At 41.3% G+C, this 21512-nt stretch overlaps 1 protein-coding gene across 1 annotated transcript in view; it reads left to right on the top strand.

Moving 5' to 3' along the window:
• Positions 1 to 21512, top strand: part of INO80 (INO80 complex ATPase subunit) — a 2478170-nt gene that overhangs the window by 1342028 nt on the left and 1114630 nt on the right. Inside the window, exon 15 of the mRNA XM_044074204.1 lies at positions 10712 to 10792. Within this exon, the coding sequence (XP_043930139.1) occupies positions 10712 to 10792 (81 nt within the window). The remainder of the gene's footprint in view (positions 1 to 10711; positions 10793 to 21512) is intronic.

The following is a 21512-nucleotide window of genomic DNA, read 5'->3' as shown; positions in this document are numbered from 1 at the left end:
TGGAATAGACTGCCCATATGTGTCAAGCAGAGTGCCTCTTTGTCCCTCTTCAAAAGGAACCTTGATGATTGGATGGGAGAAAGGAAATTCACCTCAGGGATCACGTCAGTCACCCTGCTAGACAGGGTTCTGGGAAGTAAATAGTGTGGGAAGAAATAGCCAGGGAATTGTTATGGCTAGGCTTGTATAAGGCCCTAGGGTCAATAGCCTAGTACCAACCTATGAACATACATGGTGAGTTCATCCCCAGAGGCAGAGGGGGAAACTCTTCTGGAAGATGCCCCTACAGAGGCAGAGGGGTCAGTGCAATCAGTGTTCCAGAGGTTCATTCTCTGGACATCCTTATCAGCGCTCCTGAAGAGCGGCCCAATTGCTTTCCTGTGGAAGCAGTCGGGGGACGTCTTTTTGTCCAACACAATGCCTGGCTATTAATTACCACCGATTCTTAGGTGCAGAAGATAATAACCAGAGGTTACCAAATTCCATTTGATTCCTACCCAAAGCCACCAAAACAAATTCCCGACATTCCACCCAGTCTAAGGGAAGAAGCAGCTCTACAGATAGAAAAACTGTATTTAAAAAGAGTCATCCAAAAAGTCCCACCAGACTATTTCGGATCCGGATTCTACTCAAGATTCTTTTTGGTGCCAAAAAAGACGGAGGACTGGAGACCAATTTTGGATCTCAGCTACTTAAACAGGTTTGTCAGACAAAATTCTGGATGGTCACAGTTCAGTCCATTCTCCCCTTTCTGGAGGAAGGTGAGTGGGTGTGCTCGATAGACATTCAAGATGCATATTACCGATCAAAATGGACAAACGCTCCAGAAGGTTCCTTTACTTCCAGCTGGGTGCCAATCATTACCATTTCTGCACTCTGCCCTTCGGACTCTCTACAGCCCCCAGAGTGTTTGCCAAATGCATGGCAGAAGTGACAGCTCACTTGAGACTACAAGGATTCCGGGTGTTTCCATACTTAGACGATTGGCTCCTCACCGCCCCCACCAAGCATCTACTGGCAACAGCCTTTCACTACACCCTCTCTCTGACAAATCTTGTAGGAATCTCTGTAAACTTGGAGAAATCCAATCTGACTTCAACCCAATCCTTGGCATTTATAGGGGTGAATTTCAGTATCTGTTCATTTTTAATCTCTCTCCCAGATCACAGGCTACAAAGACTAAGGATCCAGCTCTGAGTGATACTCTGCCATGACATGGTTTCAGCTTGAGAGGTCCTGCAGCTGTTCGGGTCAATGGCAGCATCAGTATCAGTAGTACTCCTTGCAAGGCTTCACATGAGACTCATACACTGGCTTTTGTTAACCCAATGGTATCCAAATCACCACCCTTTGTCCTTCAAGATTCGTATAAAAAATCGATGCAAGCAAGATCTATCTTGGTGGATGAAGTCAGAGACAGAACTTTGGAACCGACCCTTCCACCCCCCCACCCCCCTCAGCCCAGCGCCATTGTGACCACGGACACTTCCTTGATAGGATGTGGGGGGGGGGGCATTTTCAGGGAATGACAGTCCAAGGCACATGGTCCGCATTAGAGGTCAATCTGCATATAAATGTTCTAGAACTGAGGGCTGTGCTTTTGCCATTGCAAGCATTTCAGTCTGCCCTTCCATCGGGAACAATTGCTATCCAATCGGACAACATGTCAGTAGTTTGGTATATCAGCAGATAAGGAGGAACTAAGTCCTACCCCCTATGTCGAGAGACAGTGAGAGTTTGGCAATGGGCGATAGCTTCTAGCCGCTTTTTGATAGCAACACATATTCTGGGGAATTCCAGCGTGATGGCAGACAAGTTGAGCAGATGCATTCTCCTGCCTCATGAGTGGTCTGTCAACCCCAATATAGTGGCAAAGATTTTCAGACATTGGGGCCAGCCTTGCTGCGACCTATTCGCCTCCCCGTCCAACCACAAATGCTGCAACTACTTTGCCCTAATTTCCCCACAGGGGTGTCCCCGAGGGATGCTGTAATCCACGATTGGCCCATGGGACTGCTTTATGCTTATCCTCCCATTCCTCTGATTCCTCAATTCGTGAAGACAACTCTTCAGTTGAAAAGCAAAGTGATCCTCATAGCACCATATTGGCCTTGACAGGTATGATTCCCCTTTCTTTGGCCTCATCTACTTTGCTGACCGTGGATCCTGGATCCAACTCCAGATCTGATTTCTCACCCCCAAGGGTTAAGCCACCCTAAATTGACCAGTCTCAAGCTCACAGCTTGGCTTCTCCACTTTCCATGATTGCCAAGCATTGTAATCTTTCCTCTCCAGTACATGACATTATCCTGGCTTCACATAAACCATCCACCAGGAAACTTTATGCTGACAAATGGAAAAGATTTTTAATTTGGTCTTAACAGAGAAAACTAGATCCATATTCTGCACCATTCTCTGCTGCACTCCAGTACTTATCAAACTTCTTTGAGGAGGGTCCTGCAACATCAACTATATGAGTTCATTTAGCTGCCATTTCGAATTTTCATAATGGTTTTGGTGACTCCTCCTTAATTTCACATCACCTAAGCAAAACCTTTTTGAAAGGATTCTATCACTCCAGACCTCCAATCAAGCAGCCCATAGAACCATGGAGTCTCACACTAGTCATGCAGTCTTTGACACGGCCTCCCTTTGAGCCTGCAGCCACTTGTGACATCAAGTTTTTTTCTGGTGGCCATTACATTAGCCAGACACATTTCTGAGCTCCAGGCTCTTTGCATGAAGCGTCCTTATGTGATTTTCCATAAGAATAGAATATCACTACGGACCAACCCTTCCTTCCTTCCCAAAGTAATCTCTGAGTTCTCTGTTAATCAGACTATTGACCTAGCAGTATTCTTTCCTAAATTTTCGAACAAAGGAGAGAGTATTGTTTACATTTACTTGACGTCCACAGACAACTGAGATTTTACTCAGGACAAAAATAATCTGTAAATCAGACCAGTTATTTATATCCTTCTCTGGTCCAAAAATGGGAATGTCAGTTTCTAAAGTAACTTTATCTAAATGGCTTAAAGACTGTATAATTTTCCAGTGAAGAAATCTCGAGGCAACACCATAAACAGCGAAGGAGACTTTATTCACATGAGCACTTTTGCATTCCAAAGAATGCTTCTTCAGACTTAATTACTTCAACAAAGGAACATCCATTTAAATACATACTTAATTAGTAATTTAGCCAATTAGATAGCAGTGTAGCTTTCAAAAAACCAATAATTATAGCATGTAATGTTTTTACAGCTTATGGCATTCCTACTATCTGTTTGAAGCACCTCAATAACTTATATGACTCTTATAATAATACTATATCTAATATTGATAGCAAACATTTAAAAAATATATATTTATATATTATTACAAAATGAAAAAATGAAAATCATTTGCAACTTGATATAAACAATGTGAATACAATATCTTGTTAGTCTAGAAGCTCTTAGTACTTGACTTTTCACTATATTTTGATATATATGGGGGGAATGAATGCTGTTGCAATGTAGAAGGGTATTTCTCCTACAGCTTTTCCTATACAGTTTAATCTGAACACCATTCAAATCTTTGCTAACTAATACGTCTAAAAATTCTATTTCATCCTTAGACCAATTGGCTGTGAATGTAAGAAAGTTAGTTGTGCCATTAATATATTCCATAAATTCTTGTAGTGTATCCACACTACCGTCCCACACCAGAAAAATGTCGTCTACAAAATGTTTATAATATCGTCCCTAAATAATAGATTATTAATTACATATGCAGTACGCCATTACTATATTGGCATATGAATTCGCACTAAGGTGTACACATCGCCACACCATTAACTTGTAAGTAATAATTATTACCATATGCAAAGACAGTCCTACTCAAAATCATTTATATTAACATCATGACCCTCATGACTAACTCCCTAGACATACATTTATTTATCAAGAATAACCTTACATATTCCATGCCTGTATTGTTAGGAATAGTGACCAGCGATGTTACATCTAATGTTACCTAATAACATGTTGAAATATTGTTCTCAGTAAAGACATAGCTTGAAAAAGTTTCAAGAAAGTGCTGAGTATCTCTAATAATGGAGCGTGTTTGTTCTACTATTGGTCTAACTGTTTTTCAACATATATTGACATTGTTTCAGTAAGCCAGCCTTTGCTCAATACTATTGGTCTTATAGGTGGGTTTTGCCTATCTTTGTGTACCTTAGGTAACTCTCTAAAAATGTGAATGGTAGGTGTTTCTCTTCAAAAAATATTTATATAAGTCATTGTCTATTATGTCATTAGAAGATCATATAGCTCACTGTGTACTTCTCTAATTATTTTATTTAAATGTTAGTTTGTCAAATGCTGATAAGTTACAACGTCATTCAACATACTGGTCATTTTCATATCATAATACTCACTATCTAAAATGACAATGGCTCTGCCTTTGTTGACAGGCCTAATTATTATATCATTGTTGTTTTGCAGATCTTTCAATGCTTTCAGTTCCTTGTTATCCATGTTATAAAAGTGATTCCTAACATCATCTCTGTTAACCTAAAAAACTTCTAACAACTCCTTCTCGCAGGCTCTCTCAAAGGCTTCTAATAGTGGGTTAGTGGGGGGTACAAATGTAGATGATTTTCTAAAATTTATGGCTGTGGTGCTTTCCCCATTACCATATATTAGTCCATTAGTCTAAGGCCAACATTCCTAACAAAAAGTTTAATATCTATTATTAAATTAATTACATTCACTGACTTGGATGGAATAAAAGAGTCCCTTGTTTAACAGGGACCTCCCTGCACTGTTTAAAACATAATTAGATTTATTGAAAATTAAGTCTGACTTACAGGTCTCAAAACCTTCTTCTGGAACTCTTAAGTGTTTCCCAGAGGATTTGCGTTTCCTCATTCTGTGTGATGGAGTCTGTGTTTGCTTCTGCATCACTCAAATGGGCTGAGGAAAAGGGTGAGAAATATGTGTCACTGTCAATGTAGAGGGATATGCATCATTCTGCTTATCTTTTTTTCTAATATCCATATTAGCTGAAAAATTAAATACATTAACCATTTTTTTCAGTTAACTGTTCAGTTAAGGCATTACTGTTGCTGCTTCGTATCTCAGCGTCTTCCCTCGGTGCTTCCTGATTCCTTTCTGAGCTTACATTCACTTTCACTGTGATAATGGGCATCGCTGTAGTGTGTGTTCCTCCATATTGGTCTGTTGAAGCCGAATGTGTGGGTGCGTCATTTCTCATTGGCTTCCTCGGCCAAGAGAATACGTTCCTCTTGTGAAAATCTATTACATCTCACTCCAACTTTTTCTTTTTCCCTTGTAACAGTATATTCTCCAAAAAGGTGAGATTTGTCCCCAATTCTAGGTCAAAGGCATTGATTTCTTGCTTGGAAATGAGATTGAAAAGTTCATTCCTTATCTCAGTTATTTCGGCTGTAAGAATCAGTTCAATCAGAGTATACTGTTCAGTCAACAGCTTTATATAGCCAAATTCAACTTCTGCCATTTAGCTAGCTGATTAGGATATGTGGTGCCAAAAGTCAGCATTGTTAGCACACGTAGCCCCCTCGGTATAACTTTAAAACTAAGGCAGGCTTCCATGTGTTTTCTTTGCCATTGTACAGTTTTTAATCTAACAAGTTTAGTTTCAAGCTTCCTTTTGGTCTGTATAATCACAATATTCATTTCCTGGTTTATAGTACCTTCTCCACTGTTACATAAATCAGTTCTCTTGAATTGTAGTACAGGATTGCTTTCCACTCTTAACGAGCATTGAAAAAGATTTTCTTCCTTACCATTGGCATCAGCAGGACCCAAAGTCCTTGGATTGTATGCAAGTTCTATTTCAGCCCCTTCTGCCATGTCCCTTCAGACTTCAAGCACACAAACAGTAGAAAATAGTAAAAAACTCAGTCTTCAGGGTAAAGTGCCTCAGCGATATAATTTAATGTAATCCAATGAAGAAATCTCGAGGCAACACCATAAACAACGAAGGAGACTTTATTCACATGAACATAGAACCAGATAAAAATGAGTGAGCGCTTTCGCATTCCAAAGAACGCTTCTTCAGACTTAATTACTTCAACAAAGGAACATCCATATCAATATATAAATATATATATTTTTAAATGTTTGCTATCACTATTAGATATAGTATTGTTATAAGAGTCATGTAAGTTATTGAGGTGCTTCAAACACATAGTAGGAATGCCATAAGCTGTAAAAAGCATTGCATGCTATAGTTAGTTTTTTTGAAAGCTACACTGCTATCTGATTGGCTAAATGACTAATTAAATTATATCACTGAGGCATTTTACCCTGAAGACTGATTTTTTCCTGTTTTCTACTGTATAATTTTCATTTATCACCAAGAGTGTAAGTCTGCTCTGCAAAACATTAGAACTCACACCACCAGATCAATGGCAACTTCTGTGGCATTCCACTCTAGAGCTTCCATAGACAACATCTGTGCAGCAGCTATATGGGCTACTCCCCATACATTTATCACTCATTGCAAATTGGATCTGGTCTCCAGGGGAAGAGCTTCTTTTGGCTCAGTGGTGCTCAGGAATGTTCTTCCATAAGGTTCGCCTAAGTGACACAATGTAGCTGGGGACTCTGTCCCATCAGTGATGAATGGAATGAAGATTAACAACATCAAATAAAGAAATTATGTCTTACCATAATGTTCCATCTATGTTGTTGATCTTCATCCATTCATCACATCCCACCCTCATTCTCCCTCCTAGAGGCTCCAGGGGGATACTTTGGGTCCATCTCCTGGATTAAGGTTTTTGCTCAGAGACGGCCTCTGCTTTACTAAGTTAGGGCAAATTTGATCTGGGGTAACAGGGAGAAGGGTATTGTGGGTGAAAGCTTAGCTCGAGAGTTTTTGGCTGGCTCGAGCTTGGTATAAGGCCATCTCGGTTACGAGGGCAGAACCAATAAACCATCAATGATGAATGGATGAAAATCAACAACACAGATGGAACGTTATGGTAAGACATAACTTCTTTTTTTCTTTGTTTGTGGCTTTCTATTTTGAGGGTTAAGGGCCTCTGGGCCCATCTCATTTTTTTTTTTTCCTTATAACTAGCCTTTCTTTGATCTCAGCACTTGTTCAGGAATAAAAAAAAAATCATCTTAAAATACTCAATTGTATTTAATCTAGCTTTGTTTTTTGGATTAAGCACTTGGGCAACTGCTGATTGAGAGCCCAGTGTCCAAGTGTATTAGTTCTGGTTTAGCGCTTGGCTTCAGGCCAGTTATTTTACATTAAGAAGGTTGCCCTTCTGAGCTGGTTAAAGGTTTATAGTGCCTGAATATTTGAACTGTATCTCTAGTGATTTCTGCATTGCTTATCAGTTGTCAATCTCCTCTCCGTCCAGCTGGTGAATCTGGGAATCTTGAGGCAATGTTATAACTGCCTCATGTACACAGACAACCAATACTTGTGAGAGATGCAGCTATTTAGCCAAACTGAGGCTGAGCTCTCTCAACCCACAAAACCAGCCTCACATAATGCTACCACTCCACTGAATCAAACACATAAACACACAACATACTCACCAAGAATGATGCCACAATATAGAGACAACTTTAACAATTGGCTTAATGTCCTAAACCTACCACCCCAGAAAAAAAAAATGGAAGAAACTGAGGTGCTGCGCTGCTCAATGCCAGTTAAATCTCAAAAAATGCACGCACTCGAGGCCCTTCAGTATGGAGAACATCGGATGTTCAGGCTAAATAAAAAAACCTGGTTCAAGGCTCCTGAGAGCACCCGGCACTATTAGTTTTTACCTCATATCATGCCCGCCCCGGACCCCATCCAGGTGCAACTAACCATAGGCAAGGCTTTCTACAAATTGTAGTGCATGCTACAGGCCACCTCTCCAAACTCAGGTACCCACACTACACTTGGAAGACACTGGAGGGTATAAATGTATTCCAATTCTCATCATATTGGGTGACTTGAAACCAATTGAATATAGACTGGGAACATTGCTCAAGCCCTAACTTTCTAACCCCGGTTCCTGGAGTTCATAAATTAAAATGCCATGGAACAGAAAATATATCTCATTGTCTCATTTCATGGGGACAAAATGCAAAACACGGACACATTATATCCCTACCCCCATTGGATTGATCTGATATACTACTAATCTCACACAATCATCACATCCCCCCCAACCCAAAGACCATAGTGAAGAACTTCTAAAAAGCACCACACTACACCACTAAGACTGGTGTGGTATCTCCCTTCAAGGCCCCTGAGCCAGAACCAACCACAAAGCTGCGGGAGAAGCCCTTACAAATGCCTTCTATGAACACCAATTTAAGCTATTACAGAACAAAACAAACTAAAAAAGCGGAAGTCACCATTATTAGTAAAAAAAAAAAGCACTCATAAAATCAACTAAGGCTAATTTTGAGAGAAAAAATTTGCCATGGATTCAAAGGAAAATCATAAGGCCTTTTGCTGCTCTCTCTAAAATACAAAATCAATGGGACTGGGGGGTGGCCCCCGGGCTGTGTGTGTGCTATCGAATGATGAATTAAATTAAACTGCAATAAGGCAGCTGTTTAATCTCAGCCTACCACAGATCGTGCCCAAGGAGTGGCGTCTGGCAACTGTGGTCCAGTCTGCAAAGCTATGGAGGATCATAATGGAGCTCATAAACAAAGATAGGGGGGACTGGCAGGCATTGGACCCGACCCCAGTTTGGCTTTGTCAAGGGAAGATCATGCCTTTGAACTCAAACAGTCACCAAGGCCATTGATGAGGGAAAGGCAGTCCATACAGCCTACCTTGACCTTGCAAAGGCTTTCGCCACAATACCCTAGTATTGAAGAAAAACTATGCTTAAATAAACTCATATGTCACAAGATGGCTGTGCAAACTGGCTTAAGGACAGAACCCACAGGGTTGAGTTGCTGGCGCCAGTGTGTGTCAGAAAGTGCGTCACAAGTGTGTGTCCCACAGGTACTAATCCAATGGTACACACAGAAGAGGTGTTATCATCAGGACCCAGGTTGACAGTGACAGTTCTTTTCTTTGACACTCACATTGCTAAAGAGTGGTTAGAAAGACCTGCCACATTGCCCACCTGATCATGAAGCGACATACATCCATCTAGTGAGGTCATTGTTGCTGTGCCTCTGTCACTTATCAGTGGCAATGAAGTAATGCCCCATTCGGGGTATATCTGCACCCGACATCTCCATCCATTGGTCAAAAGTTCCTCTTGAACAAGACCAAAGGTGCAAAATCTGCCTCACATGTGCCAGGATTGAAGTTCCACAGCATAGGGAGTCTCTGGGTGATGAATCTGTCCCTCCAGCACGTTCTATTTATAACCGTGTGGAGGGATAGATTTATCACTCAGCCCTATGCTGTGGCTTAAAATCGGTCCATGTGAGGCATTTCTGCTGTCTCTGTTCAAGAGAAATCTAGACCTGTAATCATATCTGTGTCACTGCTGCTGGACAGCACAACAAACTAATGGGGGCACAGTATTTTCTAGGCTTATAAATGCCTAGGGCAGATAGCCTAGTATAAAATTATTTATATAATAATGTGTTTTTCTGACATAAATCATTTTTATTATACTGCAGTCTCGGTCACATTGATGATTTCCACTTTTTCTTTTGACCTCCCACTTTATTCTTAATGTTTTTGTGATTGATCCAATACTTGTGGTTTCTCTGTGTTACCAGCTTTGTTTTATATGTATACATTGTCATACTAATGTTTATATAACATTTCCTCGGTTTATACCAAATATTAATTGTTGTTCACTTGATGTTCGAACCCAGTAATTAAATGTATTAGTAGTTGCTGGATTTTTACTTCAGCTTTATGCATTTCAGATACTTTTTTTGGCATTTGCATTGTTGTGTAAGAAAAAAGTTGCATCTGGTGTTCAGTAATGTATTACTGTAGAAGCAGGTATGTCACTGGAAGCAGAAGCCACTCGTAAACATTTGCCTATGTCTCCTGAATTTTAATGTTTCAGGTGCTTGTGGGAGCTGGACAGGGAGGGTGGTAGTGAGCCACTGGTGCCAGCTGGCCTGTCCAGGGGGAAAGGAGGCAGCTGTGGCTTGCCCCAAGGATGAGATTTAGCTGAACTTAGGTCTTCACTTTATAGAGTTTTCATCCCCATTGCCATAGTACATTTATACTATGCAGCAGAGTGGAAGTTGGCATGAAGAGGCACACTTCCCTTCTGTAGGCAGCGATTGAGGGCTTGGAGGAACAGACTAGGGTGAAGGGGAATGTTTTCAATGGGAGAGGGGTAGGCCACACCCCAGGACCAGCTGGCTGACTTTCTACTTGCCACCTTCCTCTCAGTGGGGAATGATGGGCCATTTGGTGTTCCTGAGCAGACATGAGTGGTGCATAGGTCACCTGTTTGGAGTGAATGAATGGACCAATTGGGTGAAAGTAGAGGAGCAATCAGACAAGGTTGTGGGGGACAGGAAAAAAAAAGGACATGGCTTTTGAATTTGAATCAGTGTTCTACATAGAGTGAAGATGATCATAAAGTCTGCTATATCAAAAGACTTTCTGTACTTGTGCAGTATTTACACATGCTAGTTGAATAGCTTATCTGCCATTTATTGGTGTGAACTATGTTTAGTCTCACCATAGTTTCTAAATGTACTGATGAGCTGTTTTTCCTTTCCAATAGGGTATCAATGGAATTCTGGCTGATGAGATGGGGCTGGGAAAAACAGTGCAAAGTATTGCCCTTTTGGCTCACCTTGCTGAGGTAAGTTTAGTTTACATATTGTCTGTTGATAATGGGTCTATATTATATAATCGAAAGTGTACTTCAGCGAATGCTTACATGAGAGAAAACGCTGGAAATCGAAAGGGTGTTTGTGGGGTCGTGGTACAGTGAGGAGTGGGATATTTGCCCTTTCCTCACTGTAGTATGATCTCGGAGTTGGAATATATAGTTACCGGGGGGGGGGAGCACAGCCCTCCACAATAAGCAGTTTGATTTCCAGCATTTTCGCTGATGTGAGTGTTCGCTGAAGTAGACTTTTGATGATAATGACTATGTTAAAAACTCAGCCTTTCTGAATATTCAACTTTATTTTTCCCCTGTGGCAGTAAAAAGTATAACTTTCAAAAGGCAATGCATCCTTGTTTTAAAGAGCACCTGAGGAAAGTTAGCAACAAATTATTTTGATCATATATTATCTGCAATTACCCAGCATACTTAAGAGTAGTTAGTACTACTTTTGCAATCTGTTTTACTCCAAAATGGTATGGTGGCTTTTTTGAGTATGATTTATTTTATTTTTCATTCAAAGCTTCTTTTCACACACTGCACTTGGTCTTCCCACATTCAAGAGTGCTAGAAATATTCTTATTGCTGTCCTTGCCTCCTGGTGTTTCCCCTCCACTTCTTGCATTTTAAAATTGTGTATTTCTCTGTAATGTCTATCCTTTGCAGTCTTAAAAGTATGCATACATCATTTTCACTTACTGCCCCCCTAAAAAAGTGAAGTTATCAAAGGAAATGTTAAACAGAGTAATATGTTGTTTTTAGATATTCTCAGATATAACATTTTTTTGTTGATTCTTTGGGATCTACTTTTATTGGTACAGTGTCTATACTCTAGATGTGAGAAAAAATGTCTGGAGAGCTGTTGCAGCAAATATGATATATATACTACACTAAACTGCTTTCTTTCAGAGTTTGTTACAGAAGTTGTTAAATATGCAGTGCATTGATGCTTTTTATGAGAAGCTTAGTGTTTCCAGTTAAATCCCAAATTACAGCTGTTTCCATCCAAAATCCTTCCCTCAATCCTTTCTAGCTCTGAGCAGTTGTATGAAAGAGCAAACAATATCTATAATAAAGACCAATACACACAAAACTAGAACATTAAGTAACCTTTCCCAGAAGTAATGAAAATAATAGCTGGCAATGTAGTGCACACCATATATCCTGTATACAGCTATCAGCACAAGTGCTTGAGGACCGGGCAAGGATGATGAAGGTGAGAAGCTGATGCCAGCTATTCAATTCTTCGGGGAAGCTCAGCTCACTGCTTTGGTGACACTTGTAGGAATGCAGATGTATCACACACAGCAAAGAGCCATGGGTGCCCTTACAGTATAGTAGTAAGCCACTTAGCCTGCTGGTTATACTTGCACAGTAGCAAACAAGCACCTCCCAAGAAGCAGTAGTTGAGTGTGCAGGCTGCTGAGGTGGCAGGAATAGGCAGTCTGCAGAATTGTCAGACTGACCTATTCCCTAACACCTGACTCTCACCTTCACCAGAAAATTAATGATTGAGAGTACTTGCACCAATGGAAGAACTCATGTGCCAGCTGGTGAAAGAAGGAGGAGCCATTTGGAAAGATCCCATGAGCTTGCAAAAATAGAAAAAGTAATTAAGATAATATACCTTTACCTCCTTTTCTGCTGTGCAGTCTTATTGCAATTTGGCAGAAGTGGAGAACTCTTTTTTGTAAGGCAGCCTGCTATTATTTTTGCTGTTAATAATACATAATCTTTTCCTGAATTAGATATTTTATGCATACTCTGCTAACATTTGGGCATAGTCTCTTCTTTGCTTGATATGCAATTGCAGATTGTTGTAACAGAGACTATGATTCCTGAAGGGATACCCAGTTTAAGGCTGAAGTCATATTTGTCCATGCCTTTCAAGTTCTTTTGAATGTCTTTTTAAAAAAGAAACACACCTGCACCACTACAGGGGACATTTGCAATCTCTTTGCACAACTTTTCTTTTATAGCCACAAAGAGAAGGAAGCCAGGAAGCCTCTTCACCACCTATGGAAGGCTTGCCAAGCATCTCTTGATTTTGTTTTATCTTTTTTTCACCTATTCACCAAAGAAGATGATCTTATTAGCCCAAATGTAGAAATCTTAGTCCTCATCTGGGGCTGTGCTTAGTTGGTCCTTTTTGTCAAGCCATACTGGTTTGGAGAACCATCAGAAAAAGAGATCAGAGGAGGTCGTGCTGGGGGCCACGCTGTAGAGTTTTTAGAGTCTTTCCCAGAAAATGCTCTCCTAAGAGACCAAGCTGTCTCAGCATAACTGTTGGTAGAGATCCAGACTAATGTTGAAAGAGGCCATAGTGGCCGTGTGTCATTTGGAATAGGGTAAGGTTCTGAAAAGGGGGATATTTTCCTCACATAGTGAACCTCACCTGCTTCTGGCAACATCTTGGGATTCTGGTACCAACCCTACCTAGTTCTGAAGTAGAAGATGGTTTCTGTCCCTTTACAGACTGGTTTCTTTCTCATTGTGGGTCTCAGTAACTTTAGCCTTCCTCTCTATTATGCCCATTTCCCGATGTTGTTTCTCCATGGCTTCCCATTCCTTATTCTGCAGAGCTCTTAATTAGTATTACTTGGACATAATTGATGCCTTTTGGCACATTGGTTTTCAGAGTCCAGACAGGAATTTCCTCTGCATTGCAAGTGATGTCTATCCACAACAAACCAAAGTGTTGCCATTTGATCTTTCTTCAGTACTCAAGTGTTAACCAGCATGTTAGCTAAACCCTTACATGTGAAGGACATCATTATGATGTTCAGCAGAATCACTGCTGTATTGTCAAGCAGTCATCCATTAGGATGTCCCCGCAGTGGCAGTGGACTCCTCCCACTACCCAATACCTTTGTATGTTATCAAGCTAAAAGGGAAACAGCTTGTACTTTATTCAGATTCTACACCACATAAAATCATTTGTCGGTAAACTTGTCCATTGGTCCCTTCCAGGCAATTTCAAAAGAAATAAGTTTCCATTTTGGGAACTTTTTTTAATTTGTCTTTTATTGTCCTGCTTGTATGTATTTGGTATTGTGTTTTAGTTGCTTATTGTAGCAGCAGTACCTTCTGAGGTCCATAAAGTCCCTAGAAAGTCTGTAACAACTGTAACTGCAGTAGGTAAATTCCACCCCAGGATGGTTGTTTTCAGTGCCCGTTTTACTTGGTCAAGAACTATCAAGTGTCCTTTTGTAAACACTGTATGACATTCAACAAAAAGATGCTTATTTATCAGACTCATACTTTTGGACCTTTTTAGAGCCAAAACCCTTTGTAGAAGAACCCTTGTTTAATTACGTAAAATTTAAGTCATGGCTGAATGAAGAAACACTGTCATAGCAAAATGGACAAATCAAAGAAATGAAAACAAAAACAACAGGGGTCAGGGAGTGAGAGACATTGATGACTCCACCAGGCCTACACAGGCCTGAGGGCATTAGTCCAGGGAAAGTTTGTTTCCTCTACCATGACATTAGTGCCTACCCCCACTATTACATGTCTTAGTACATCCAAAGGCAGACAGTGGGGTGGTATCTTTTATATGTTGCAAGGCATACCCAAAATTCCTGCGATCTCCAAGTGCCAACTATAGATGTCAGTCTTTTGCAATTTTTATATGCAATTATGTTTCTCAGAATTCTTACGTTAACCTAAAATAAGTGCATTCAAACAGTATATGCTGTTATAACAAATTGAACTTCAGCAAAAAGTGCAGGCACCTCACTACATTCAGAGCTGCTCTCCTAAAGTGCACTGACATCCTCAGAAAATACAAACATTACAAGAATTTTAGTAATAAAATGTTCTAGTCGTGTAGCTGAGAAATTTGTTGACATAATTTCCTTGCTTTTATTTCCCTAAGATTTTACCTTTTGTATCTTCCCAAGTTTCTTTAGCTGCCTGTTTAATAGATTTCATTATCCAGAGTCTCCGATTCCTTTTTTCATGGCCCCACAAAATGGGTATTATTGAACAGGGCCATGAGTTCCTTTTTTTTTTCCTTTGTCATACAACGTCCATAAAAATCAGTATGTCACTGACATTTGTGAATCTTATGGCTCCTAATATAGCTGAGTTTTACTGTCTCTCTCTGTCAGCTTTTGCGCTAATGTGTTTGTGATTTTGAACTATTCTCAAAAAACATTTGTCTTAACACTGCCTTTTGGTTATCATTTATGGTTTCTGGATGCACTGTTATTTTCTTATTATTATTTCTGCCTCATTTTTAATGTGGAATTGGAGCTCGCCTTTTGTTTTATTGAGCCATTGCTTTCACTAGCCCTTCCAAGTATGCTGTGTTTTCAACCCATTAACCTCTCTCCTTATTCTAAACAGCCTCTTTAATTCCTTCCATTTGGCTACTAAATCACCATTAGTAGCGAATATTGCTAGCTGGGCATGTAAATGCTCAAACAGAAATACTCTAAATCAATCTTTCTTCAGCCAGTGTAAGGAGAAGCAAGCGTCTTTTTCTGTCATCAAACTCTGGGATCCCCACTTATATTAATATTGTTGCATGGTCTGTCAGTACTATTGGTTGGTTTATTAAACTTCAATATAACACCTCTTCTGTCTTGCCCAGGCTGAGAAAAAGGTATGATCTTATGTCATTTTCATTCACTCCTCAACTGATGGGTATTGGATCTGACTTGGCCACTTCTTCCAGATGCTTGAATTCAAACTCTGTAGCTCCTTCCTTTACCCATAATTTGCCGCCATATCTCTACAGACCACGGATCCTCTCACTGTCGAGCTGCTGGTGCTTTCTCTGAGTTATAAGAGTGAGTTTTTCAATTTTCTCCTCCAATGGGCCATCTGTTGGATTTATGTCACCTTCCTCCCTTTATTCCAGTAATTTTCTTCTTATAGTGACATCTTCTTTTCCTTTCTTTTGTGACTTTAACCAAGACCTCTGTATTTTCTTCCAGTGTCATTGCTGGTACTTTGGCTTTATTTTCTCTGTTCTCTTCCTACCACTTTTTTAATGTATTCTTGACTACCGTTGCTGGTAGTCTTTCTTGCCTCTTCCTTGAAAAAAGTGTTCTATTTAATTTTCTTTCCATACTTGTACTTTTTTCTTTTTGGGCCTTCCATTTTTTAGGTATACACTAGGATGGCTAATAACTGGCTTCAAAAATGTATCTTCTCTAGGCACAAAATACCTAATTCAGATGCCCACAGGGAATGCATTGATTGTTTGGACCTGCCCATTTAGATGCAGATTGTTCAGTTTGTGCCAGATTCATCTCCAGGGTACTCATGGAAAGATGCAGCAAACGTGTTTTGAAGTGCCTTCTTCCTTTATTCCAGCTGGGGCTCAACTCCAACCCCTTCAAAAAAATCCAACAAAGGGAAGCCTGACTTGGCTCTCAAGGATAAAGAGTTTAGAACGAGATCTCCGGACCCTGCAACTTCTTCATCTCCTTTCTCAGAGCCACTCCCAAAAATATAAAAAAAATCAGATCCAGCGACTTTGGATCATACTACGAAATTAAATCACCTCGGATCAAGTCACGTCTTCATTTACCGGATTCGATATCTTCTCGGCTACCTTCTCCATTTTTACAGGAGTCTCCTCACAAGCACTTGAGGCCACCATCCACTAACTCCTCTCTCAGGTCTTCCAAGAGTTTATCCTAGGCTGATGTGGATAGGATGATGAGGAAATTCCTCAGAGCTCAAATCTAGATGGGAGTAATTCTGTCTCCATCTCCCGTTGGATCCGTGAGCCTGCCTTTGACCTGTCTTCCTTTACTTTCTCCTTCTATGATTGGGCCTGCTGTTTTGGAGCCCTCGGATCCCTGTGGTTGTCCTCATCAAATCCAAAGATGGTTCCTTCTTTGACTCCAATCACTTCCCTGAGCCATCAGGCTCCAAGTCTTTCAGATACAGAAGACTCTTGGAGCCAAAGTGTTGGCACCGGATCTGGGGGACCAGGGTAGACTCCAGAGTTATCAGAGCCATCCCTGCCCCTCAGAGCTTCAGCTGTGGAGAGCTCAGATCTGACTCCATCCTTGAGTGGAATGCTTATAGGGTTTCAGGGGTCGTGGGTCAGGAAATGTCTACTCAGCTACCCCTGGCCTCGGTCTCTCCTAGGCATGCTGCCTTCGAGATTGTGGAGAGTGCTTTTTCTTTACCCAGAGAAAGGACATCCCTATCCCCACAAGATCAAATCACTCTACCACCTTCGGGTCTTTGCTCTGAGCCTCCTTTTTTTATTCCACTGGGATAACCAGCCCATTCAAGTCACCAGTCAGTCCCTCAGGACTCCCCTAACACTTCTGATACCTCAGCAGACCATCTGGTCTGATGAGGTCCCTCGGAAGATAACATGTAAAAGGAGATGCTTAGAGTCCCCTCAGGAATCTCTCACTGAGGAAACTGATTTTAGTGAAGGGGAGAGGTCCCCCAGATCTCCACCTGAAGGTGTGTCCTTTGGAGACAGTTTTCAACTGAAAAAGGTGGTTGGTCTCCCGACTAGTATTCCTGCAGGCTTTCGGGTTAGGCCCAGCTATGTCTTTGGTGACCCCCACCCCTTCTAGTGAACTTATAGACCTCATCTCTCACTGCGTGTGGAGGGAACCTATGTCCTTGGATAGACTCACTAAGTGCATTTATACTTCAAAAGCCTTTGCCCTGCTGTCATTGAATTACTTGACATATTTTGCAAGACTGCAAAGTGATTTGACTGAGGAGCTATCCAAATCACTTGTGTTTTGCAGAAGGCCAGAACAGAGTCTCTTTGCAACTGACCACCCTTCAATCTATAGCTAATGCATCCACGAGGTTGATTTCCCACAAGGCAGAAGGTGCCTCATAGGCAGCAGGTTCAGGCATAGCCATTAGGAGACATGTCTGGATGCGCCTATCCAAATTTGTGGAACCCTTCAAGCCTTTTTTCATCAGTGCTTCCTTTGATGGATCTTCCTTATTTGGCCCAAAATTAAAAGAACTCCTCTCCAGATATAGCGAGAAGGAAAGACCTTGTCTGCCATAGGAATATTTTTCTACCCCTTAAAGACCCTTTTCATGGAATGAACAGGGGGGGGGGTAGGAAGATATGGTTCTGCAAATCCCAGGGTCTTTTCCAAGATTTATGAGGAGGTATTTCTCCCAGAGGCAAGGGGGGTGACTCTAACAAAAGGTGTCATCCCCATGGCAGAGGTGCCTATAGAGTCAGGGTTTCTGGGATTCCTCCTTGAGCAAACCTTACCAGCACCCCGGATGGGCAGTCCTACTGTTGCTCTCTGGTGGCAGTCGAGTGGCATTTGTCTGTGTGCCAAAAAGCCTGGGCATCCATCACAAAAGATTTCTGGGTGCAGAGAATTGTATCCAGAGGTTGTATCATACCATTTACAAATTCCCCTTGCAAGAATGAAAAGAATCATCAATGTTCCACCCAGTCAGAGGGAGATGGCAGCATTAGAAATAGGAAAACTGCTCAGAAAGAGTCATCCAGGAGGTCTCCCCCTGACCAGACAAGATCTGGAACTTACTCAAGGTTCTTCTTAATGCCAAAGAATACAATGGACTTGAGACCCATCCTGGATCTCAGCAAGTTACACCAGTATGTCCAGTGGTTCATTTTGCCTGTACTGAGAAAGGATGATTGGATGTGCTCAATAGATCTTAAGGATATATACTGTCACAACAAAAGTCTTCAGGCATTCCAGGAGATATCTGTGCCTCCGATTAGGAGCCAGTCATTACCAGTGCATTTGGCCTCACCACAGCCCCCAAAGTGTTCATTAAATGCATGGCAGTGGTAGCAGCTCACCTGAGACTGCTGGGATTCATAGTGTTCCTGCACTTAGATGACTGACTCCTAACTGCCCCATACAGGCAAGGGACTGCATGCTTCAGTTGTGTCTTCATCTAGGCATCACAGTCAATTACAGCAAGTCTGAAATCACACCCATGCAGCGTCTGGAGTTCATAGGTGCTCATCTAAACGCAATCACACAGATAGCCTGTCTTCCACCTGCATGAATTCAGACACTCAGATCCCAGGTCACGAAAGTGATCTTGCACATATCTCTGCAAGCACATCTAATTTTACAAGCCTTGGTGTCCATGGCAGCAGCTATCACCCTAGTTCCTTTAGCAAGATTTCACATGCAGATTCTGCAGTGGACTCTATCAATACAGTGGTCTATTCTTCAGCAGTCTTTGTCTACCCCTGTCAGGATCACTTAATCTTGCAAAAAAAAATCTTCTTTGGTGGCTTCACTTGGGCAAAGTTTCTCAAGGTCATCCTTTTGTTCTTCCCCTACTCACAGCCATGGTGACTACGAATGCCTCCCAAATGTAGTGGGAGGGCACTACTTGGGAAGGACAGTCCAAGGTACATGGTCCCCAGAAGAGGCCAAGATGCACAACAATGTCCTGGAAATGAGAGCAGTCCTCCTAGAGTTGCAGGCCTTTCAAGATGCTCTTCCCCTCTGGGGTAATTGCTGTTTAGACAGACAATATGTCTGTAGTCTGGTACATCAACAAACAGGGAGGAACCAGATCTTACCCACTATGTTGAGAAACAATGAGTGTGTGATCTCTTCAGGCTGCTTTCTAATAGCAGCACACATACTGGGGAAAGCCAGCGTGATTACAGATATGCTAAGCAGGTCCATTCTGATGCATCATGAGTGGTCTGCCGATGTCACGGTGCCAGAGAGAATTTTCTGATGATGAGGCCAGCCATGCTGCAATCTTTTCACTTCTCCCCTCAACAACAAGTGCAGCAGATTCTTTGCCCTGATCTTTCCAAAGGGTGACTCACAGAGAGATGCTGTAGTTCACGATTGGCCCTGTGGTCTTCTCTATGCATTGTCCCCTGTTACTTCTCATTCCAAAATTTCTGCAGAAAGCATACCGGTTGAAGAGCATAGTTGTCCTCATTGCACCTTATTGGCCTCGTCAGATTTGGTTCCCCTTCGTCTGACCTTATCTTTTACATCTGCTGTAGATACTGGATCCCAATCCAGGTCTCCTGTCTCACCCGACTGGTATGGCTCATCCAGACTTACAAGCCTTGGACTAACCACATGGTTTCTCCAGTTCCGCTGATTGCTAGATAGCCCAGGGTCTCCTCCAAGGTCCTTCATATTTTGCTATCTTCTCAAAAAACATCTAATAGAAAGATTTATGGAAGTAAATGGAAACATAATTGTGTTCTGGGCCTTTAAGAGGGATCTGGACCCCTTTTTGCCCATATACCAGTGGAATTTGATTTTATTTTAGCTTCAATTTTCAATGAATGAGCTAGCTTTTGTACTATTAAGGTCCAGTTGGCTGCCATTTCAAACTCCCCCCTAGGTGAAAATAATTCTTCCTTAGCTGCTTCTAAATCATGTAAAGCCTTTCTTAAAGGAACTTTTTTTTTACTTAGACTTCCACTAAAGGATCCTACTCCTCCTTGAGATTTATCTGTTTTGCTTCAAGCTCTGACCCAAGGACCCTTTGAATCCATAGCCAGTTCATACCTCAAGTTTTTGTCTTGGAAACCCATTTTTCTAGTCATTAATACATCGGCTAGATGAGTATCTGTACTCTGGACTCTATCTTCCAAACCTCCTTATCTGGTTTTCCACAAAGACAGGGTTTCCTTATGGACCAAGCCATCTTTTTTTGCCTAAGGTAGCTTCTGAGTCTAATGTCAACCAGTTCATTAACCTGGCAGTTTTTTTTTCCAAATTTTTCAAACAAGAGAGGGTGCATGTTCCATCTTTTGGATGTATGTAGACAGCTTTGGTTTTATCTCCATAGACCCAAAGATTTCTGGAAGACTGATCAGTTGTTTGTATCTTTCTCACCTTGCAGATTAGGCAAGTCAGTTTCTAAAGTTATACTGGCCCAATGGTTAACTGATTGTATCTTCTTTGTCTGTAGTCAAAGAAGATTGTTCTTGCCTAAGCCTGTAGAGCTCATTCCATGAGGTCTATGGCTGTATCTTCATCTTTTTGGTCAAGAGCTTCCATAGATGACATTTGTGTAGCTGTCATTTGGTCCAGTGCTCATACTTGTATTACTCATTGCAAATTGGATTTGGTTTCTAGGAGCCAAGCTGCTTTTGGCTCCACAGTACTCCATAATATCCTTCCACGAGGAGCACCCAAGGTTCATCTAGCTGGGAGCTCTGTCCTATCAGTTGAGGAATGAATGAAAATGACACAGTCAGATAAAAAAGTTATGTACTCACCATAGCATTACATCTGTGTTGTCCGTTTTCATTCTTGCTCAACTTCCTTCCCTCCTAACCCCCTTCCCTTTGCTCTTGTAAAGGCCTAAGAGTATCACTTTGGGAACTGCTGTTCTTTGTTTGAGCTCCAGCTCCTTTTTCTTATTGTATACCTTCTTGAATTCTCTTAAGGTATTATCCATTGACTTCTGTGAGCAGCAGATTCGATCTGAGGGTATGTTAGGGTGGTGGGGCATTATGGGTTAAGGGAAGAGCTTGAGAGTTTGGATCCACTGATCTGGAAGAAGTGGCCGAGGAGTCCGATCGAAACCCATCAGTTGAGGAAGAATGAAAGTGGACAACACAGACGTAACATTATGGTGAGTACATAACTTTATTTTCTTTCTTCCCAGTGGAGGTTGTTTGAGCTGTAATAACACTATAAATACGTTCATCAATGTTCCAAGACATCTTCCTGTTTTTAGGTATACTGATCTTTGT

This window comes from Protopterus annectens, chromosome 6.part0 (genome assembly GCF_019279795.1).
Source record: "Protopterus annectens isolate FY-2018-M chromosome 6.part0, PAN1.0, whole genome shotgun sequence".
Taxonomy (NCBI): domain Eukaryota; kingdom Metazoa; phylum Chordata; order Ceratodontiformes; family Protopteridae; genus Protopterus; species Protopterus annectens.
Note: the sequence above shows the minus strand (reverse complement) of the source record. Positions and strands in the feature narration are given on the sequence as shown.